Below are 24,058 nucleotides of genomic sequence, written 5' to 3' on the forward strand. Positions count from 1 at the left end.
GGAGGGATCGCCACGTCATAAACGATAAGTGGTGGCAATCTGTTGGTCCCGGCTAAGCGAGCGACTTCACGGCTCATTACCAATCAAGCTCCTCCTGTCAGGAGCGCTCTGAAGAGACGGGGGATGAGGAGGAAGAGAAAAGAAGAGACGTGCTCCTCTCTCGTCCTCCTGTCTCCTGCATCCCTCTCTCCATCCCTGTCAGATTGGCTACACCTCATTCCCTCATCTCTTGTTTACCGTCTCTTACCTCCAGGCACAGTACAAAAGTTTGCATGTGAAAACCTTGTTAAGAACTTGGTTTCAAACTCTGCAAACTCGCTTTGTTAAATTCAGCCACTCTTGTGTTTGTGCAGCACATAAGGACCTAATGTTCTTTTTAAATTTTGTAAATTCAAGAGTGTCTTCTGTGGCTGATAGTTTGCAGAGATGGTATTTTTTTATTTTTTTTTATTTAAGTTTGAGAAGAAGGCAGAGAGAGTGGAAAGGAGAACGCGCGAGCAGACATGAGCAAATACATTGTTCTCTTTTCTAAATCACCTGCTGGTTACTACCTATACCCCCCAAATGTTTTTCCTCACAACCCATCACTATGTACTAACTTCCCACCGGCTGTCACGGCACGACGCGTTACCGAAACAAAAAGGTTTCCCACGGGAGGATAGAGAATAGCTGCAAAACATAACTGCTTGACAACCCCTTCCACTTCTACTTGTTTTGGTGAAGATAAGAGTGAATATGCAAGTGCAATGCCTCCTCTATAGCCAAGCCTGTATCATGATTCCATTATCCTACTCCCACACTACATAGTTTCTCTCTTTTAGTCTGTCTGTCAAGAGTCCTTGTCAAGGTCCCAGTGATAGTGATAGCATGAGCAGAAGTGGTGGGAGACAAGTTGTTTCTTTTCTGTTTGATTTTCAGCTCTCAGGGACCAGATAACAGCAACACTCCTTTCAGAATATCCCACCACACCTCCTCCTGTTCATTCAGTTCATTTTGGGGCTGCACTGTGATTAATATTAAGCTATATTTAGAATCAATTTTCAAAAAATAAAAGCGGAATCATCTTCTCTTCTCCATCAGACAGGGACGAGACCCTGAAGCCACAAAATCCTCGGGAGGGAACCTCCATCCCTCCCTTTTTCTCCTCCTCCTTTCCTCTCATCCTCCTTCTCTTCTATACGTAAACTGCAGTCCGTGAGATGACAGAGCCATCCCGCTGGGACTCCATGTCGTCATCCAGGTAATCTCCAATCATATCCTCCTGGTCATTGTGTGGGCGAAGCTGAAGGATGGGGGCGCCTCCAGTGAAGTGGTCATACCTTTCCTCCTCCTCCAGCTCATCAAACTTCCTCCTCTCCCCGTCGTCTAATTCATTGCTTAGCAGGATGTCTTGGGCGGTGGGTGTAGTGGCGACAACTTCAGGCCGACCCCCAATGGTGAGTGGCTGGTGGTGGTTGTTTTTCTCTCCGAGGCCCTGGTGGGACGAGCTCTCGTTGTAAACGTAGATGGGGCCATTGTTGTTGCTGCCTCCGACTCCGCCGCTGCCTGCGCCTCCACCTGTGCCATTCTTGCTGGCCTTCTTCCCGCCGCCAAATATGCGCGTCTTCATATCGCTGCCGCCATTGGCGCGGTAACCCTGCTGTTGCCTGCGGCTACGGGTGACAAGCACGGAGATGAGAGCGACGACCAAAAGGAGGGCCAGCAGGGAGCCAATCACAGCTCCTGCCACCACGCCGGCATTGGATGGGTTCACTGAGGGCTCTGTAGGTGGGAGGAGAGGCAGGGAGGGAGAAAAAGGAAGAAAAGGAATATGGTTGAGAAACGGGAAAAAAAGAGATCAGTGTGAAACATAGAGAGAGGGCAAAGAGGAAAATAGAGACAGCATAAAAAAGGAGACGCAGGAAAGGGAAATGTCAAGGAAAAACGTCAGAAAGGGGAAGAACACAGAGAGAAGGTAGGGGTTGGATGATGTCAGTGGTAATGGTCTGAACTGCATTCAGTCAAGTGTGTAAGAGTGCTGAGGTGTCAGTACAGTCAAGTGCGTGCGTGTGTGTGTGTGTGTGTGTGTGTGTGTGTGTGTATGTGTGCTGAGCTTTTCCTGCTACTCTGACATTTCCTCCTCTTCCCTCAGAGCTGCTCCTGTCCCCGTTCCCACAGCCACGCCACAACAACGTCTCAGCCACGTTTCCCAGTGTGCTGGCTTTGAACAGCGAGGGTCTGTCCAAGGCTCACCGCAAATCACAAAGTACGGCAGTGAGGGGTGGGGGGGGGGGGGAGAGTGCCGGCCACAAACAAACACAAACACATACACACACACACACTCGGACAAAAACACTTTCTGAAGGAGCGGAATATGGCGTGTGCAGGGCAGAACAGGTGGAGGCCATGCAGAGGAGGAAGATAATGATGGATGGAGCAAGGGGACGGTGGAAATTCGATGAATAACAGGATGAGGAGGAGGAGGAGGAGTAGGAGGTGGCGGGTTGAGTGAGTGACAAAGTGACACATCGGAATGACAACTCCTCCTGGAAGCCATGCACAAAGAGCAGGGGGACAGATTGGCACTCCTCTTCGCTTCTGTAAACCACAGGCTCTGCTTGAGCGCATGTCAGTCCTACATGTGTGACCACTTTTACGCCAGCATGTCTGAACGCACATTAAAAGCAGCCATTTTAAGTTCATTTGAAATTAGACAGAGGATTTGCTACAGCGCAAAATTGGCTGAGGAGTACAACTAGGGCTCCATCATCCAATACACTGCCGTTCAGTTTGTGCGTCTGTTTGTAAAAAAAAAAAAAAAAAAAAAACTCCAGGGAAAGGTAGTGGTGTCTAAATCAGGGTTGTGAAGATATCCCATATGACTCGTCAGCCATATAGTGCTCTTCCTCTGAACTCACACTACCCACTCCCTTGACATCCTTCTGCACTGATATTAGAGCAGTGTTTTAAAAGCAGTTATTTGAACAGCAAAAGATACAACTGCTTTTGCAGGGGGAAAAACAGTTAAGATTAAGGCTTGGTATTGTTTGAAATTTTTGAATTCATGGTGGCAATTGTATGCCCGAGTTTCAGAACCAAATCTCTACACCAAAATGATACCTTTTCTCACTTCCAGCTGTGAGGAACATAATCATGCTTTTCTACAGAGCCTTTTTTCTTCTATTTGTCAAAATGAGCCTTCACACATGCATAAGCTAAATTTGCAGCTGAATTCAATCTGGTATCAGCAAAATTATGGTTGAAATGAGGACATTTCTGATAAAAAGTCAGGGCAACCAAAATGAGAATCTGACCGAGCATTCAATGCAAGCTGTCAGTCGTCAGTACCATGGACGCATCTCAGTCGGCCCAGTTAAGACACGACTAGCGAGTAAAACCACTGAAGCACAAGCACAGCGTTACTGCTTTGCACAGACTTTTCTGAGTCAGGAGTTCAGGGCTCTAAGTGCTGTCCAGGACTCTGACAACTCCCCACAGAAAGACCCTGTGAACATGTCCCCCATGTGGTCATCATCTATAACTCAGTGGGCAGGGAGTATGGCACTAAACACCGCCGGAGTTAAGGGTCGACTCCACCCACGTTGTTTGCATTCACTGTACTCGGATGCACTTTGAATAAACATTTCCTCATGGAAATTCAAGGACGTTTAAGTATAGTAACTTAAATAGGAGGGAGGCAGCACTGTAGGATGACTCTATTCCTTAAGCTGTTGCTGTAACGCGTCTTCCTGAGAGATTTAAAGAGTAAGGCTTTATCATTCCCACTTTTACAGGATTCGGAGCGTTCAAGTTTGGGGTATTTTTGATTTTTATTTTAAGTACTTGTTTATTTTCTTTGGATAATTCTTATACATCTTGGATTCTCCAGTAGCGACAAATAAAATGCTCTCAATCCCTGAAGAAGGAACATTGTCGTATAAACATCATCTTCTGGAATACAGTCTCTTTATTATGTGTAATTCTTCTTTTTGTATGTTATTGTTATTTCCATATTTATAGTGTATAGTGGTTTTATGAGAATGAAAGCTGTAAATTTATATGGTGTAAAAACCCAACTAGGGACAGGAGTTGAAAATTAGCAATAGCTATAAACTCACTGTGCAGCACATCAGCTTCATTCTCGGTATTGGAACCATGTTAAACTGCATCGTCCCTCTCAGAGCAACATTCAAATTAATTCAATGCTCACACTTCAGGTTTGAGCACATGAGCTACACAATAAAACTAAATAAGCTGTGGCTAGCTAAATGAATTTTTAATTTTAGTCCCTGGTTGAAAGTGATCAAGAGTGCCTAGCTGCGCCGAACATGCTCTCTGCTGTTGCTCTGGCTTTCCTCTCCTCTCTCGGCGCTTTTACGAGCCGCTGCAGAGGATTAGCCAGTAGACGCTGTTGTTGAAATCCCTGCCTAAAATTGAAAGTACCGAATCAGCCCGATTTTATTGTCATTCCCATTTGAAATCCAGCAGACGCCGGCCCCTCTTGTTAAGTGTACAGAGAGCCGACAGAATTACTCTCGTAACACCGATTCTTGTCAAGAGACGAAATGGCAGCCTACTGCTTTCTACACCTGTGCTGCTCTCCTCTTTATTTCTGCCTTTCTTCTCATCCACTACCCTTTTCTCCATCTCTGATGCCACTTTACCAGCTGTCTGCCGCATACACTTTCCCTGTCCTCTAAATCCATTTTCCTTGCCATCTCTCCAATTTGCGTTTGTATTTCTGTCAAAAGTTACTTCTCTCTCCTCTCCTTCTCTCTGCTTCACTTTCAACATATGCCTGGGGAAAAAATTAATAATTTCATGTGGGTATATTTTCTTTTCCTTTCTTTCAATTTCTCCCACCAGCCTCCCCAAGCACACAGTCACTCTCTCCTCCTGTTCTCCACCAAGCAGTGCTAAACATCCCTGTTCACACACATGAGAGTGAGAGCTAGCCCTCTGTGTCCACTTGTAACAGGAACACAAGAAATGCATTATCACCTCGGGCTCCATGGAGCTCCAGCACATGCGACGTGGCAACGATGTCTGTGCAAACTTAAGGCCGGATGGTGCTACGCATTGCTGTCTCATCAAAGGGTATTACGCTAAAATTTAAATGCAAATTCTCCCTAAATTCCATCCAATTATTTTTAATGCGTCGCTCAAGTCACTTCTTAAGAGTCTCTCTCAAAGTCTATGCTGGTAAATCCGTTTGTGAATGATAATTCATGTTTTATTCTGCCCTTCTGGAGTAATCTTAAAAGATTCAAGAGAGAGATGTAAAGGAGCCACCCCTGGCTCCCAGTACAGAGCCACTTCAGACCCAGACACATCCTAACAAAGCACCAGTGGAATTTATTTAAGTGGGTGAGAAAAGGACATCTCATAAACACATGCTGTTGGATGAGCCAGCACAAAAACTGCAATATGTATGATGTGTGGATAACGCCCCCCTCCCCTACACACACACACACGCACGCACACGCACAATACTGAGGATGCCAAAAAAACAGCTTGTTTCTTATGAAGTCACATCCTGCATGACCGTAAGCTCCAAGTGACCGCAAGTAATGAGCGAGATGGGGCGGAAGTAACATCTACTGCAGCCTCCCAAAAACACACATGGTCACATACACACACACATGCGTTCTCAAAGTAACACACACTTATGGTCATCAGTGGTCTGATTCTGGGTTGGGCTGCACCTAGAGCATAGCTTAGTAGTATTCTGTGTCAGCATGTTAAGTTATTGACTAGAGCGTGTGTGTGTGTGTGTGTGTGTGTGTGTGTGTGTGTGTGTGTGTGTGTGTGTGTGTGTGTTAATGAGGGGTGGGCAGGGGGCCAGTTGCAGGCTGGAGGGAGACTTGGCTCCATCAGACCTGTTCTCTGGCTGTTTTCGCATGGCCGGAGACACACACTGACAGACACAGATGCAGGCAGACACACACACACACACACTTATACCAAACCCCAGTGGAGGAATGGGGCAAAGCCCCTTGCCCTTGAACTGTCTCCTCAGATGAGTCTTAAAATAGGAGAAAATGCACCAAATTGAGAGACAAACTCTTTTCTGTTGAACTGAAGAGCCCCTCAGACCATGCAGGGGATTCAATCGGGGCGATCTAATATTTTGAGGTTCAGATGAGCCACCCCTGTAAGGAACGATGGGGAAGAAAACAAGACAGAAGATGGAAGGAATCTGGGTTAGCCACACAAGAAACCCCCACCCCCCCTCACCCCTCGAGAGGAGCCTGGAATGGAGGGATGGATGGAGGGATGGAGAGTACTAAGCTGTGATTAAGGAAGAGCTACTGGTATTTAAGAGTTAAGCTTGGAGAGAGAGAGCGATAGCATGGACATGAGAGGGAAAGAGAGAGAGGATGCTGGGGGCAGGAGTCTCTTCTCTGAGCAGGGAGATCAGCGCCAGACTTGTGGAGGCTGAAAGACAACCTGAGAGAGATAAGGGGGGATGAGGAGAGAGCATATGTTAACTGAGAGGATGAGAGATGCGATGAAAAGCGCAAACTGCAGCGAAACAGATAGTGAGGGAGAGATAAATCGAAAGAAAGAGGAGGGGAGAGCCGGGTAGGATACATTTGTGTGTGACTAAGCAGCAGGATCGAAGATGAGAGGAGGAGAGGCAAGGAGAAGAGAGGACATCCATCCCTCTCTCTGCCTCCAGGTGCAAAGGACAAGACTGAGGGCAGAGGACACTGGCAAACACCCACACGGACACGCACTAGTGTGTATATCTGTGTGTGCATGTGTGTCATGCAGCTGTGGGGTATAAGGGAGAGGGGGACCTGCTATGCAGCAGGTGCTGGCCATTTCACGCCTGTCGGCCCCTCTTAGCCCTGTTTGTCTACACGCATTCACATTAGCCTCCATCGCACCTCCATCTGGAGTCAGTCCACATCTTTCTCTCGCTCTGTTTCGACAATTATGCACTCTTTCATTTCACTTAAACCAGCACTCGCTCAGTCTCTTTCTTTCTCAACACTCTCCATCTCTCCGCCTTCTTCAAACCTTCACTCTGACACTCGCTGGTTGCCACAGTCACCCCTTAACTGCCAGCGAATTTAGCTCACATCTTATCCTCCTCCTCCTCTTCCAGTGAGTAAGAGAGGAGTGGGAAGGAGGGAGGAGGTGGTCGGCTGCGAGAGAACAAGACCAGATGGAGGAGGGAGATGACGGGACAAGGATACTGTGGGAAGTTCAACACGGGAAGAGACCACAGAGACCAGAAAGAAAACAGAAAGAGGAGAAAAGGGAAGGAGAAAGTGGGATGACGAATGAGAGAGAGGAGTGGAAATGCAGGATAAAAAAAGACAGAGTGAAAAAAGAACGGATGGTGGAGTGAGAAGCGAAGCAGCCAGGAGCTGAAGCAGCAAAGGGTGACTGATCCGCTCTGAGAGGCTTGGAGACAGACAGACACACACGCTATGCTGAGAGATAGTGGAGGCCAGTAGCAGTGGAGATAGGATGCAGTGGCACAAGATTCCCATGGGAGTTTTAAATGCCGTCAGCATCCACTCTCTCTCCCTCCACCCCTCATGCCTCCGCTCTCTCCTTTTTCTGAGTGTGAGGACTGAATGCTGGCACCGATTTATCCTGGTGCACGTTCCCTTGCTTTTTTAGTCTGCCTCCATCCCCCCTCCCCTCTTCTGCCTGGATCTTTGTATCTTCCCTGGTTGTTGCTTGTAATACACAGCAGGAGATGGTGGCATACTTTGTGCTACACAAGCCAGCAACACTACTATGCAGCGGCAAAGAGTGGCCCCCAGAGGAGTGGTGACGCATGCTGTAGCACCACAAGGGACCTGAAGAAAGATGGGCGGTGAGAGGGAAAGACAGAAAAAAGTAGTGAAATAAGAAGAGACTGAGCAAGAGGACAAGAAAAAAAAAAAAAAAAGAAAGGAAATGAGGGCATGAAGGAGCTGGGTGGCTCTTAAGATGTAGCCACCAGAGAAATGCACTTTTTTCCCCCATTAGGTGCAAGGTTTACCCGTATGTCAGCAGAAAATAACTTCCGGTTAAGTGCAGGCATGAGTCAGAATAGTAGAAGGGGATGTATTTTGTATGAGGTGAAATGCAGGAGTGAACCCTGTGCAGCTAAAACTATTGAGGAGGAGACGGAAATGGAAGTACGGGCTGTTTTCCATCTTGACTGGCTCCATTCTGGATGGTTTGACTCCCAAAACTTGAGGTGAAACAACAAGCTGAACAGCACAGAGACAGATGTATACACCCGAACACATACATATATATAACGAAGACGAACCTGCAGACGGACAAAAAATACACAGTGTCTCAGAGCTAGTCTCGGCTAAACCCAAGGCATCACTGAAATCCACTTCAAAGTCAAAGTCAACAGTGTCATTGTCAGTGATATCTATCACTTTTACTGATTGCAGACTTGTGTTCAAGACAGTGATTCAAATGAAAACTGCTCATTTGCTTCGCTTTAGCCTCTCCTGTCATTACTGATGGCCAAGGGTACTGCTGAGGAGCTACTCAGTCACTTTTTTGATCATTACTTTAGGAGGACGAACTGCTCTCTCTCATTTAAGAAAAGGAGAAGAAAAGCGAAAACTGGAATGAGAAGGGCCATCTAATTCTATGTGCAACGCTCTCTGTGTGAACTACGACTAAAAACCTTGTGAAAACCTCCGCTTTGTAAATGCCATCTGATGTTCAAAAGGGGATAGACAGACCTTGGGTGCCGCCAAGGCAAAGAAACGTTGATAATACTGTGTTATTGAGTGCATGCAAAGACACGCAGAAGAAGTGACATGCATTCTTAATATGACACAGGGAAAAATAGATGACGAAAAGTTGAAGGGGAAAACCCAAAAGAGCGCAAGTGCATGCACACAGACACTCACACATACTCGCTCAGGCATTCACAGACATACTGATACACACACACACACACACACACACACACACACACACACACAGAGCAGCTGGACCCTTTAGCCCTACGCTACACACAACAAGTCCCACGACCCAAGACAGTCCTCAGCACAGAGAATATGTTTTTGTGTGTGTGTGTGTGTGTGTGTGTGTGTGTGTGTGTGTGTGTGTGTGTGTGTTCATGTGACATGTGAGGCAGAACCAGGTACATCCCTGGGGAAAGACATAAGAGCATAGCACACCAGGAAATGTGTAGCATGTGTGATGAAAGTGCACTTGGTTCCAGTTCATCAGTTCAGAGGTTATAAATGTTTTCACATACGAGCAGAGGACAGTTTAGATGATGAACAAGACCCAAGTGTGTTTTTTATTTCACTTCTGAAATGTTCGCTGCTTTACTGAAGTATTTACTGTGCACGATTTATTTGTGTGTTAGGAGATTTGCAACTTGTGCAAATTAAACTTAGTCTTGGTTTAATGCATCTGTGACGACAGCAACAGTTTGAATGCTATTTTTCCATATCGGAGAAGTGCAGGAAATGGACACATCTGTTCCCAATTGGGGGTTTATTTTTCGTGACAAACAGCACACATGATGTACTTCAAGTGTGTTCGTTTATTCATTATTTCTAAATGTTATCTGACCTACATCTTGAGTACCATTTGTTTATTTACCTTTTTGTGTGCATGTTTTGTGGTGTGTGCTTTTTTTGTGCTCCTCAACTAACCTCTGACGAAGACTGTGACCTGATCCCTGCTGGTCCCGATGCGGTTCTTGACCTCGCAGACAAAAGTGGTGTTGACAGCCTCGTCCACCTTCAGCACCTTCAGCTCGTTCTCTTTGATCTGCACTGTGTCTGGCATCTCTCCTGACATACTGCAGGGACATGAGAATATTCACCGTGAGCAAGACGAAAATGGAGAAGCAAAAAGGAAAATAAATTGAGAATAGGATTGTGGTTTGACTTTGAGCGCAGTGAGAGCATTTAGACAGATGTACGGAAATATGCTGTATTGTGCAATGTCATCAAAATCCACTAATCTTGTGCAATCAGTGCAAAACCAATCAGTTTCTCCTCTTCAAAAGGCAATCCATTATCATACAGTGGAGGAGAATACGGTGGGGACAGGAGGAAAATCAAAACTGCTGGATCCGAGCCCAAAATCTCATCTCTCCCATTTTAAAGTTCCAGACTTTCTTCAAATTTTGTCACAGTTATGTTAATAGCTGATAATGCAGGAAAAAGGGAGAAAGGGACTCATATTGCGTCTATCATTATGCGAGGGTTAAATCTCAAGTCACAGAGTCCATTATGAGAAATTATACGGCTATCTCCATAATCAGAGCACAGGGCTGTAGTGGCAATAATAAAAGCGCTGATTACAGCTCTGAAGACTCTGGACCCAAAAATGAAGGAAAAAAACAGAAAATGAAACGAAAGAGAAACAAGAGACGTATGGAAAAAGAGACAGAGCAAGAGAAGACATGACAACAGAGATTCCAGGATGTGCTGATACTCACGTCTTCCACTGGACTGAGAGCGGTACGGGGTTTCCGGTTGCTTGGCAGGTGAGCACCACATTTGTACGACCCACGTACCAATTATTGTCATAACCCACAATTGTCACCTGAGGGGCGTCTGAAGGAAGGACAGATGAACGGTGGAAGGGAGGAGAAAAAAAAATAGCAAGGAGTTCAATTAGTCACTCCAAGGTTTGAAATCATGTTAGAGTATGAACAGCAAATGAATTAATTAGGTTGTGTGTGTGTGTGTGTGTGTGTGTGTGTGTCTCGTCTTACATTGAACTGCTAGCTTCATTGGGAAGCTCTCTGGTTTGGTCTGAGTCCTGTGTGCCACCACACAGCTGATGTCTTTCCCGTTATCTGCTGCTGTGGGAACCATGCGGTACTCGCTGGTCACTGTCACTGTGTTGTCGACGCCCGGCTTAGACACTGTTGTCCCATTGCCATTGGCTGTGGTCACCCAGGAGATCTGGGCAGCGGGACGGCCATCTACAGACTCACAGCGCGCCACAACGACTGGCTTAGTGCCTGCGTCCACTGTTACGATGGAGGCCGAGTTCTGAGGCTTAGCTGATGGATGGATGGACAGATTGATGCAAGGATGGAGGGTGGATGGAGAGAGGAAGGGACACAGAGTGGCAGAGAGAAGATTAAAGGATGTAGAGATTGATAAAATGGAAATAAGACAGCAGAGGGAAAAGATAATGTGCACTATTATTGATAAACAATTTGAGTCACCAGTCTGGCTAAAGCAAATCCAAAACCTCAATCTCCACACATCCACTGTACCCCCACTCATCACCTCTCCCTGCTCTGTCTTTTCTCTCTACAAAGCCTACATTGATAAACAATTATGAGCAGCCATGCAAACACACCCAAACCCTAAATCTTCTTTCACTCTCCTTCCATTGCTTTAATCTACTCCCTCTCTATCCCTCTATCACCCGCCATTGATAACCCATTTCCCTGACTGGTCCAGTGCATTTCCATACACAAATTCTAAATCTCCGCATGATCTCTGTCGGCACCCCCACCCCCCTCTGCTCTATCTCTCTCCTCATACCTCCTCAATTGCCCTCTGTGATACTGGTGTGGGATCAGAGGAGAGCGGGCAGGACAGAAGCTGACAGCAGGCATGACAAGCAGCCAGATCAATATAGAGCCTGAGGGGAGGCGGGGAGGCATGATGCGTTGGAGAGAGAAGAGAGTGGAGAAGAGGCACTGGTGCTGGGCCAAGGTTAGACCAATGGTTCCATTGCATTAACAAGAACACAATTGATCTGACAATACCACTTAAAACAGCAATTAAACCTAGCTGGACAAGCTTTTAACCTGCATACTACCTTCAGGGGAGGGAGAGAGTTAGAGAGCCAGAGAGAGAGAGAGAGAGAGAGAGAGAAGCGTATAGTGCTTTGCATTTACACATATATATGTACTAAGCATGGTAAATATGCACCGTATGTAGATTATGTTAGTGACCTACCCAGCATGACCAAATAGGTGACACCCTGCTCGTTGCCAATTGGGTAGGTAGCATATTCACAGATGTACTTCCCCTCATCAGTCATCCTAACATCACTAATCTGGATGGAAGGGCTGTCCAGGTTTGGGGGACTGGGTGAGAAGCTGACCCTGCCCTTCACAGGTGAGTCGGGGTAGTTGGGATCAAATTTGGGGTGAAACACAGCGATGTTGATCCTTTCCCCTTCCTTCGGCTCGTAGAGCCATGTGACCTACGGTGGAGGAGGCACAGGGTCAGTGGTTAGGATTTGTACAATGACTGAGAAAAACAACAGGCCTCATTCTTAATGGTGTTGATAAGTGACACTGGAGGGTGTTTTGAGACATCCACATTTTTGCTGTAAACTCTACAGGGCAGCGTACACAGCATTACAATCAAATAAGTGGCACAGGTAAGAATATGGATGTGAGTTTTTCAGGAGCAGTACTCTCTCTCTCTCTCTCTCAGCTGCTCTTCATGGAACCAAACAGAATTGTGCACTTCTTCTTCATTGAGATGCAACTAAGAACTGTTCCCATTACCATATTCAATCCCCTAAAGCAAAATGAAGCTTAGTATTGTTTGTTTGGAGTAATAAAACGTTAAGTCTAAATGTGATAAAAAACTATTACAAGCCTCAGGAATATTTCTGTGAGCTATGATTTGTTAGATTAAGGTTTAATGTGCCAAATAAACAGGAAACATGGACCTGTACTAACATTTTATGTTCATTTTGATTGAAATTAATTGCTCTTATCCACCTGTTTCACACACCTGCAGAATCAGATTGATGCATCATTTACAAATACTTTATTTTACAAGAAAATATCCATTTGTTTGGCCAAATATTAAATTGTATATTCATTTCATGGCCAATGTCTGTTCACTTCAGACGTGAAAGTAAATTGTAGTCCCAAGAAATCTGAACAATTTATATTGTGTCACTTCAGCACAATGAGCTAAATTTCAGGATGTAGCAGACATTTTCATTAGAATATCATAGAGGTATGAGTGTGCTGGTATAAAGAAGTAATCAAATCCTAACTGAGAAAAAGAAAAAACTCTATCATGTCTCTGTGGATCTGACCATTGTGAGCTGAATCCCTGTGGCATCAGTGAAGGCACAGCGTAGGTTGACTGTCTGGCCAGGATACGACAACACCTCTGGCTCCACCTTCACTCGCTGACCTGTCGCTCCTAGAGGAAACAAAGAGAGAGAAATAGAAACATTAATGTCTCTTGTTTCCTTCTTTCCAAACAGGGAGAGGAGATAAAGAAAGGGAGTAGATAAACAGTATCGGTACAAAGCCTGCTGATGATAAATGAGGACAGCGTGGAAGAGTCTGGTACAACAGAGGACAACATTAGTGAACCCAGGCAAGTAGGCCAAGAGTCTGGTGTCTCTCCATGACTGTGCGTGTGTGGATGAAGTGGCCGAAAAAGAAGAAAGGGATTTGTGCTGGGGAAAAAAAAGAGGAAAGCCAGTTCTCTTTTGCACATAGGTCGTAAATCATCAGGATGGGTTATGCTTTTCTATAGCCTGCCATTTGCTGTGCCGACACATTCCTGTGCAACAGCTAAGAGTCAAAATAAATATGCTTTTCTTGGTGTGTTGTGTCAGTGGGTGTGCGCAAAACAGAAAGAGCGAGGGAGCTTTAGAACGACAATCTGTCCGTGTGTGTGTGTGTGTGTGTATATGTGTGTGTGTGTGTGTGTGTGTGTGTGTGTGTGTGTGTGTAATCCAGGTCTCTGTGAAAATGTAATTACTTGTATGAGTAAGCGCGCATTAGTGTATGTCAGCAAGATGGTACCTGTTTTAAGTAAGAATGGATTACCTGCGGATACATAACTTCAAATGTCTGCAGCCGGGGCTACATGTGCGAATGTGTGTGTGCTTACAATGTGTTTACCAGCAGGATACACACCCTCACACACACACACACACACAGAATAGTACCGACAAAACACAATTTCCCCTAAAGACAAACAATTACTTGCGGAACTAGTTCCACCAGTTTGTGCTGAGCCAAAGCTGTTGTGTTGAAACTAATATGATCTGGAGGGCTGATGGAACACACACACACACACACACCCACATGAAACCCATAGGCTGCGAGATAAGAGGAAAGGGCAGCACTGTCTTTCTCTTTTGACGAGCAATAAACACCACAACGTCTCTTCTCTAGGGAGATGTGAGATATCAATACAAAGGAACAGAAGAGGGAGGAATGAGCGTAAGACTGAGTGGGAAAGTGGAAGAAAACAAGCCTTTCCTAGAATAACACCAGTTCTCCCAGGACCAGCCCAATTTACAACCACAAAACATCCCCCTTGTAGCCACAGAGGAACCTCTGGACAACCACTAAGCTGCCCGTGGGAGCAGCAGAGAGCCTTGTAGGGCTGGAGAGAGGAGCAGCTTGCTCTTTTTCCCCTCTCACTGGGACACACATACACGAGCATAATCTGCGCAAGTAGACACACAAAAGCACGTGCACTCACACATTCTGACACATACGTGTCTCATGACAGCTTTATTGGCAAGCTCCTGGCTTGTTATCTTTTAAAAATATATCTTTCAAAAGAGTATTTAGTGAGGATCAAGCTACAACCCCCTGTCTGTCCACCTGAACTAGTCTGACTGACTACAAATTAGCTCTGGGAATGGGAGCTGGATTCAGGGAACAGCAGAGGAAGAAAAAAGGGAATAAAAGGTTACTGGACCCTTTGATTACTTGTGTTGATTGGGAGTGTGTGGGCAGAGTCAGCTTGACATGTCAGAGGTCATTACACAATGTGGCATTGAAGATGAGTTACTCTGCTTCAGTGTTGGTCAGGTTACATTAGCAGGTTAAATAAGTAATAAGTTTCTTATTTCAAAAGTGAGTTACTTTGATGACTACTGCATAAAAAAGCAACTGGTTACTAGGGGAAGTGACTTCAGTATATAGCTATAATATTTCAGTGAAACAGTGTGCAACATGACACCTGTCACTGAACCCATTATCACTATGGTGAAAAAAGTAGTGGAATAATAAAATACTATTAACTTGTTTTGAGAGTTCTATTTATTGTACTGTTGACATAGTTTGCAAGTCTCGGTCAGCGGCAATTGCACAAGGGTCTTTTGAGATTAGTTTTGTAGAAGTGTGTTGTTTTTACCAGGTGCTTCAGGGGAATAGAATTACTATTCAGTTAATATGGAGAGCGTGCTCACAAGAGCACACTGACTACAACTCAGTATATTTTTGTCCTTGACCTTGAGGAGGGAAAAAAAATAATGTCCATAATTCCAGGAGGAAAAGCTTGCATTACTAGGACTGTCGCCCATTGTGTGGGCTGATGCTGATTGATTGATGCGCTCATTTGCAACACTGTAAAGTCGGGCGGTGGCTGCATTTGTCTGCTGTAGCCTGCAGTTGTCCAGTCCCTTTCACAGAAGACTAAAGTAACAAGCCCATTTAAAATTCAGTCATTATAATTGTGTTCCTTAATTTGAAAAAGTTACTCCAAACCCTGCTTCAAATTTCACTTGTTTGCACATGCGCAAATTCACACACAAACACATGCACACATGCAGAGCTGTTGTGTTCGCACATAATAATGTGGGGGTAGACCTGACCCCGAGCCAATCCAGGCCGGGCCTGTTGTCTGTCATTTTGAGGCAATAAGAGGAGAGCCAACACAGGTCAACTCCTGCCAGAGCTTAGATGAGAGACAGGCTGGTCTTATGAGACTCTACACAGCCCCAGGGAAATGAATGTTACACACAAGATATACAAAGACGTGCACGCCATCATCCTCCTCGATAGTCCCCAAACCCCAGCGCTGTAGACTCAGCGACTCGGTGTCAATACAATGGCAAGCAGGAGAAAAAGTCAGCGTGTTCATCTGTGTGTGTCTGTGTGTGTGCATGTGCTTGGACACGACAGACATCTGGAGGCAAGGCGGCATTTGAAAGAGTAATTGTCAGTATAAATATTTAGAGAGGATTGTTCACATTAAACAGAAGAGAGCGAGACGGGAGGTGGAGACAGACAGAAACTAAACGGAATTAGAGATAGAAGACGGTTCAAGGGTAAGAGTGAGAAGAAAGGATGAGCGACACAGGGAGAGAAAGAGAGGGTTGGAGGGGAGGAGAGTGAGAACAGAAGCCTTGTGTCACCGCTGTTCTACTTTACAGTAACTCAGCTGCCTGCAGGTGACATACAAGAAACACCCACCAAGCCAAACACACGTGAAACAACCAATGCGTGCACACACAAGCTGCCCTCTTCAACATCCTCAAATAGTCAGATGCCACCATCCTGAGTACTGTCACCTATCATTATGTCTTTAACACCCACATGATGTGCGTGCACACACACACACACACATTATGTTGATGGCACTGCGACAGCCCTGTCATATGAACACAGTCCTCTCTGATCCCCTGCCTGGTCATGCTGACATTTCCATATTTCCCACCATTCGTCTGTGAAGAGGGAAAATGAATCAGGAAGGAAGGAGGAGGAAGTGTGCTAGGAGGATGGAAGGATGAAAGGAGGAGATGAGAGACAGCCTGGGAATGCCAAAGTGATGAAGGATATGCGCGGAGGAGGGTGAAGTGTAAGGAAAGTGGGGATGAAAGGGTGTGAAGAGAACACGACGCCAGGAATAGAGAATGAAAGAGGAAGCGAAAAGGAGGAAGTGGTGAGAGAAGAGGAGAGGAGGAGGAGGAGGAGGAGAAGGATCTCGAAGGGGAGACGGTGTGAGCTATAAACAAGGTTAATAGAAGACAGCTGAGGGACAAAAGAGAGAGACATTTAGAAGAGGAAAATAGTGAGTGAGAGAGAAAGTAGGTGGGAAAAAAAAAAAGAGACCAAGAGCGATGCAATGGGAGAAACTAAAAATGGAGAGGTGGGGGGGGGGGGGGGGGGGGGGTACAGGTAGAGAGAAACAGAGCGAGGAGAAGCAGATGAGAGGGAGACGAGCGGGAGGTGTGGAGCAGCAGGAGGCAGGGTAGACTCCACACCTGACCTTGTGAGGAACACTGTGGCTGTGAATAGAGAGAGAGAGAGAAAAAAAAAAAAACACAGTGAAACAGTGCGAATGAGCCAGAGGAAGCAAGAGAGCGAGTCAAAAAAAATACTCAAAATCCTAATTTTCTACCACGAGCCCATTTGAACCAGCCGTGGCTTATAAAAACGAGCATACGCTTATCAGCCTGTGTCCGCCTGCCTCGCTGCCTGGCTGGCTGACTCTGACGCCTAATGGCATTCATGTCCTCTGCCTGATCCCCACTATAGTGGAGAAAAGCACAACGTCAGGGGGACAGGGAGTACAGGCCATCACCTAAAATATCTAATGGCCTTCAGAGCTCACTGACTCTGCCATTTCATCAAGCTAGAGGCTATGCACTGTCAGGTGGGCTAGAATGAAGCTTCCCCATTCCCCACGTTCTTGAAGATTGCTTCCTAGCAGTTCATTGTGTATGTATGTGTGTGTGTGTGTGTGTGTTTGTGTGTGCGAGAGAGTGGGTGAGAGAGAGAATATATGTGGGTGTGTTTTCCTTTGGCCTTTCTAGCACACTGCTGTCTCAATAAGCACCTTCATTATTCTTCCAGGTCTGTGTGAATTTCTCGATTTCCATTATTGTCTTGTTGTTGTTGTTATTGTGCCCACCCTCTACTCCTCAAGAATAATAGCTTTGATATAAGCAGTATGGAGTGCGGGACGGAGCATCACGATTCTGTCCTGATGGAATCTGTCTCTGCCTGCTCCCTCTCCCACTTTTCTTACTCAAATTTAATCTTTTTCTTAAAAGGGGGAATTAGAACGATTCTCAGCCCAACTTTCAAACTTGATCACTTGACGTGCTGAGTTTCGGACCCGAGGGTGCGGCCTGTGATGTAATGAGATAAGAGTTTCATAATACTGGAAGGAGAACCTTGGTCAGATTTCACAATTCAAAGAAGTGGAAGTCTGTACATAACACAGCAGTGCAGTTTTGGTGGCTTAATGATTGTCCACCGCCTACATTTAGAAATGGCTCAAATCCTCTTTGGGTTTATGCACTGGTAGAAATTATCTTTGAGCTTGATTCAGCACAAGTAAATGTCCATCAAAGAGATGTTTAGATCAAAGGGCTGCTCTAACATCACTTATGTAGGAAGTCCCTCCAATCTGTTCAGTTGTTCATATGCAAAGCTCGTCATCCTGCAGTCTGCAAGGGAGTGCCCATGGCCACAGCAAGATGCGATGAGTGTCATGTTATTACACACTATTATTGGCATCCTTTAAGCTTCCGCTAAAAAAAGTGTGTGGCAAAATGGCAATGGATGATCCCATCAAGTCACGTTTCTTTTTCATTGTTCAATGGTCTGGGGTTTTATTCTCAGTAGCACAGCAGTGTCTGCATGTTTGTGCACTGGCCTTGGATACAAGTGGTTTTCTAAATGAAAGCCCTAACAAATACCAGCTTTGTGAGGCTCCCTGATGTGTAATTTTTTTTTTTTCTTGTTGTTTGTTTTGTTTTTTTCTTCTTTTTTCTTTTTTTTTTTGTTGAGACACCGACACAGAGGCACTGATTCAATTCTGCAATTATTACTGGAGTTGTAGTTTTGTACAATGCACCTTGTAAGTATTTGGGCAGTGACACATTTTGTGTTGTTGTGGCTCTGTACTCAACGAAATGGAGTTGAAATTAAACAATAACTGAGGTTAAAGTGCTGACTCTCAGCTTTAAGGGTGTTTGAGGGTGTTTACTTCCATAATGTTCATCTCAGGTGTGGGAATAAAACACCTTTCCTCCATTTTTCAAACAGTGACACCGGACCGGACAATGGCAAGGCAACATTTCCTGTACTGTTCAACTAATATGGATATTAACACTCTATGATTAAAGTTTCACCATAATAATTATTTTAAATTCATTGTGCTAGTTACAGAGGCAACATAACAAAAAATGTGAACATCCAAATCTTTCATAGCTGACCTGTTTATCCCTCTTGGAGAGAAACAGCTAGTTCTTTCTCACCAAATCTTCCATTATTTTCCCTTTATCATTTTAAATACCCTAATATGGCAGTTTTCGTGCATGGTGTACCTGTAATTTGGGCACCGACTGTTCATTTTCTTTGGTAATCTGTTAGCTCCTTTGTGCAGCTTTGAAAACTCATAAGCAGTGACGGTCAAATGTGTATTAAAGCTGACATGTGCCATCTGACATTCTACTCAAAATGACCTGCCTGTGCAGCTGCCCTTATAAGTGTGATTTCTGTGTGATGTTTCCATTATTACATCTGAACCAAAACAGTGACACTGCTGTGGCTGTGTGTCATGTCCAAACTGCTGCTGGTCTGTACTAATAGCCGTTATCAGCTGGAGTCTGGAACGGCACCAACCTGAACCTGCTGTCTGCTGCTGCTACCCGACACTGTTGCAGTACTGGTTACTCTGACCTTCACACACACACACACACACACATACGCGCACACATGAACGGAGACACACATACAGCCACACACTCCCACAATGAATGTGCATACACTGTGCATGTACACACACATTCAGATGTGGATACTTTGGTATGCAGGGAGCGGACTGGGAATGCAGCTTAGCTTTGACAGGCGAGGCAGTTTGACAAGCCAAGAATAAAACTAGGAAATGAAGACTTGAGATGTGTCTCCTCTTCTCATTGACCTTTCCACTGGGCTCTCTATAAGTGGCCAATCGATAGCACATGAGAAAGCTACATTTATACGTAGTCACTGTGCATAACGGACCTCTCCGATGACATCCTATCATAATCCGTTCATTCTGTAAGCTTTACTAGTGGGAGCAATTTAGTCAAAAGCACCTCGGTTTGATAAAGAAGCGCACCTCAAAGAACTTCAAGGCTATCACATGAGATCTACTCTCAAAAAAATCACCACAGATGTTCAACTGGGAAATATAACAAAGAAAAACACTGGTTGGTGTTACAGTGAGGTTGCATGCAGGAGACAGGAGGTAAAAACCAAGTCCTGTGATGCAAGAGGAGCAGGGGGAAAAAAAAAAGGTGTGAGAAGAAGGGAGTGCTACATTTCACTTTGTTCACAGTGACATGATGAAATACATGATAACCGACTCTGAACACAGTGTGGAAAGAGAAGGGGAATCAGACACACAGGCAGAAATGAGGAAGGAAGGCAGAAACGCATGAAATGTAGCAGAAGGGGAGCGAAGGAGAAAAAGAGGGTTTGGAGGGAGGGACACAGGGAGACAAGAACAGGCTTCAAAGTGGCAAGGAGAAATGAACAGCTGGAGGAGAAATCTGCACGGGGTGGTGTGTGTGTTTAGTGAATGTGCGTGTGTGGGTGTGTATACACATGCATCTGTATACTGATGCATATTCCTATTTAGTTGCCCGTTTAGAACAAACATGCCCTAGGACTCCAGTGAATATCATTTGCAAAAATAAGCATTTGCCAATTCAATTAAGTGCATCATCCTAATGAAAAGAGACCCGGCAGGGATGTTAAAAAACAAAACAAAACAAAAAAAAACTTCAAATATAATGTTTCATATGTGGACACTTTACTGCTCGCAATGCCACAACCTCCACGTATCCAAACCTGGGCCCGACCTTAGTCTTGTCATGAGTCTATACACTATGCATGAGTTTTAGAGTAAGAGGAAAGTGGCAAAGAAAAATTCACAATGGGATCTCCGAGCCATTTAACTGCAGGGGCGCTGACATGAAATTACATACACAATAGATACGCACACAGCTCTCTGTGGACCCTCTCTCACTCGCTCATCCTCTATCTTCCATTCACGGTTATGTACATTCCATAAACTGAGTATTTCAAGCCCAGCAAGCCCTGTCGGGATAACAGGTCTGAAAAAGGTCTTCTTCGTGTTTGTCTGAATGGAATTGGAAAGATGGGAGTGATCCATCAGACACACATGGTGGTTTCTTTTGTTCTACTGCAGCGTATCACACCTCACGACAGGATGAACCTTACAACCAAACAACATACACCACATGCTTAATCATTTAGCATCTGCCAGGCTAAGGGAAAACCATGCATACGAGATCAAAACTCGTATGACTTGCAAACTAGTCAAAATGGTGCTCGAGTGTGTGTGTGTGTGTGTGTGTGTGTGTGTGTGTGTGTGTGTGTGTTTGTGTGCGTGTGGTCGTGGTGAGACAAAACACATTTCCACACGTTACAACTGCTAGGTAAAGCATAACCACATTTAGACAGGCAGTCACAGAAGCACACAAGATCGTACACACACTGGGTGGAGAGGCACTCTTTTCCACTGGGTGAATAATTCATCCCTGGGTAAGAACGAAAGAAGTGTGCTCTCCTCCTCCCCCTCTCATCTCTTCATTATTGATAGACACCAACATCTACACTGTACCTGACCCAGGAGAGAGGGAGGAAAGAGAGCGAATGAGGAAGAGAGAGATGGTCAAAGAGAAAAGAGAGCAATAAAGAACGACTCCAGGACATAAAGAAATACCGCAAGTGTGTGAAGTAGAAGTGTATAAAGCATAAAACACAAAAAGAAAATGACCAAGGCCGTCAGGTTTTATTGTATTGCATGTTTTAATCTGGCGCTGGGCCCGTTCGGGTCAGTAAAGTCTCGCTCGTAACAGGCAGTTTACTGTGGACAGGAAGGACACAGCTTTCCTAAGCCAAACAAATAACTGCAGCTTCTATACTGCCTTGCTACTGCTATCGCTTCAACCCACTGAATAAGTGACTGAATAACTTACTGGCTGGATGGCTGACAGACACCCAGCTCCCCTGCGGCTTCCTGGCTCTGCTTTGTCTGCTCGGGCCCTGCACATCATTCTACCTCCACACTGCTCTCGCCTTCTCTCGGCATCGCTCACTTTCTTTTTTTTTTTTTTTTTCCCACTCCCCCCTCTGTGACATAGCCCTGTCCTGTCTTTTCATTTCGGAATAAATCCTTTTCATCCCCCTAGCTCATTCTGCTGTTCCTTGACTATTTTTTTTTTTTTCTTTTCCTCTGCTAGTTCTTTTTCTGTCTGACTTCTTCATTCGAGCCCTGTGTGCCATCGCTCCTCATGGTAATTGTAATGGGCATGTTATTTCAGCCCTGCATGTAATATTGGGTTTTACTGTCGGGTGACCATAGTGACAGATCTGCAGTCGGTGTGCAAGCATAAAATGTAAATTGGAGGCTTTGGGAAAACATTTTTCAGACAGGTCTGGGGTCAGTGTCTATGAAATATCTTGATATATTCCCCATTATGCATGCTGAGGCCTTGCACCTCTTTATCAGGTCTAGCAGCAAGCTTTCCCCAAAAAATCCTTCAGACATCACTCTGAATGACTTTGGTAGTGTGTCAGTGTGTGTGTGTGTGTGTGTGTGTGTGTGTGTGTGTCTGTGTGTGTGTGTATGCACATCCACAGTCTGGCAGCATTTCGCTTCGGAAATAGCCATGAATTAAAGGCTCAAGCAAAGTCAGAAGTGCACAGCTGGAGAAAAGTGCCAGATACTTCTGCAAATGTCCAAGAAAGGCAGCGTATGCGTGCGCCCATCTCTTCATCCATCATTTTATGTGTATACAGTCGTCTTTCGGTATGTCAGTTGTTAACATAATGTGATTACGCGTCCTATTTTCGCCTCCCTAACAACACTTGGATGTGAGAGTCTTCCGAGGTGTCAGAGAGGATATTTCAGGCTGGGTGTGATCCTTTCCCCCGAATTAAAAACGGAAGCTGCCTGTTAAAGTGAGAGGAATTCCATGACAACCCCGCCTCCGGACCCAAACACAGCTGTGTTTCCAGGTTTTTCTCGTCAATGTTCACCTTAACTTCACCTTGAAGGGGGGGGGGGCTTCATTCCCCAGCTGCTTGTCTCACAGTGTCACTCAGCTCTGCTACTGACAAGCCCATTGGTCAACAACGCTGCCAACACGCACCTCATTCATAGCTGAGGAGGTGACAGACCAATCCAATTTATACCGCACATTAAAGGATTAAAATGCAGTGCTGTGATATGAGGGAGACGGCTATTAACACAGTCAGTCTGTCAGGAGGATCACACAGCATGTTACCAAATCAATGCCGGCCATATGGAAGACAGAAGGTCAGGCACCACAAGCAAACAAACAAGGAGGAGCGGACGAATATTATGATAAACTGATGACTGTGTCCGTCACAACACACACCAACAACCAGCTGGATTGAATTACTGATGGCAAGTCTGTGTAGGAGCTCTGAAAAGAAGTCTGCAGGGAGCGATTTGAGAGGACAGGCGAGTTATGTTTCAAATTGCGACACCCACGTTTGGGAAAAAAAAAAAAAAGTTGAGTGTGTCTACTCTTACAAAAGTATTGCTAACACAGGAGCAAAAGTTATGATTTATTATTATTATGACTCATAGTACTATAACATTATGTAGTTTAGGGCTCAAATATCAGAGGTATGCATAACTGATGTACCTGTATACTGAAATAATAATGATGACATGCATCAGCTTTTGAATTCAACTACATAAAGACAAATGAGCACTACAACAAGGCAGCAATTAGTAAACATCACACAGGTAGGATGTAACAACACAGAACAAAAATATAGGAGTGGAAGACAATAGATAAGGGAAGTAATTAAAAGCAGAAAGAAATCGTGCTTTGTATATCAGGACAGCTGCATTGTATGCGCAGGAGTTTCTTTCCCGCAGGGCTGCAGTGAGCTGTGAGGGCGGAGGTGAACGGCCCATTGTCTTCAAGCCTCAATAGGAGGCAGGTAAGATGAAACTCTGCACTTCAACACATGCCTCCGATCAGCTCTGCCATAAAGGATGAGGGGAAAGGTGATACTGAGGGAGGGAGGGAATGAAAGAGAGGAGAAGAGAAAGACTGTAGTTCATATAGGGTACAATGGAAAAGAAGAGTAACCAACAACAGGAACGTGTAAGGCGTTAGTGCTCAGGGTTGTTCTCTGGCTCTCCCTCCGTTTCTTCCTTTAGTGAATGTTAAGATCAACTCTGATTATTCTCTGAAGGACAGTCACTATGACAACTTGCCTTGGGAACATGGTGTATTGTTTTGATGCTGATCGACGGATGAATGAGCAGCAAATAGAAAGACGGACGTACACCTCGAGCAGACAGATCAAAAAGGGGAAGGATGC

The 24,058-nt window shown here is 45.1% G+C and overlaps 1 protein-coding gene across 3 annotated transcripts in view; it reads right to left on the reverse strand.

Annotated features, from left to right (window-relative positions):
• The window catches only part of si:ch73-22o12.1 (nectin-2), a 76,467-nt gene that overhangs the window by 33,104 nt on the left and 19,305 nt on the right, over positions 1-24,058 (reverse strand). For 2 of the 3 annotated variants that reach the window (XM_023429905.2, XM_023429904.2), the window contains exons 2-6: positions 13,009-13,118; positions 11,904-12,153; positions 10,697-10,990; positions 10,418-10,535; positions 9,624-9,772 (exon numbers count right to left, since the gene is read on the reverse strand). In XM_023429905.2, coding sequence (XP_023285673.1) covers positions 9,624-9,772; positions 10,418-10,535; positions 10,697-10,990; positions 11,904-12,153; positions 13,009-13,118 — 921 coding nt within the window. Of the gene's footprint in view, positions 1-892; positions 1,762-9,623; positions 9,773-10,417; positions 10,536-10,696; positions 10,991-11,903; positions 12,154-13,008; positions 13,119-24,058 lie in introns of those variants that run through there. The other variant, XM_023429903.2, reaches the window with a different exon arrangement.

Source organism: Seriola lalandi, unplaced genomic scaffold (genome assembly GCF_002814215.2).
Source record: "Seriola lalandi dorsalis isolate HSWRI2012SDOR001 ecotype SW California unplaced genomic scaffold, Sedor1 jcf7180002054900, whole genome shotgun sequence".
NCBI classification, from domain to species: domain Eukaryota; kingdom Metazoa; phylum Chordata; class Actinopteri; order Carangiformes; family Carangidae; genus Seriola; species Seriola lalandi.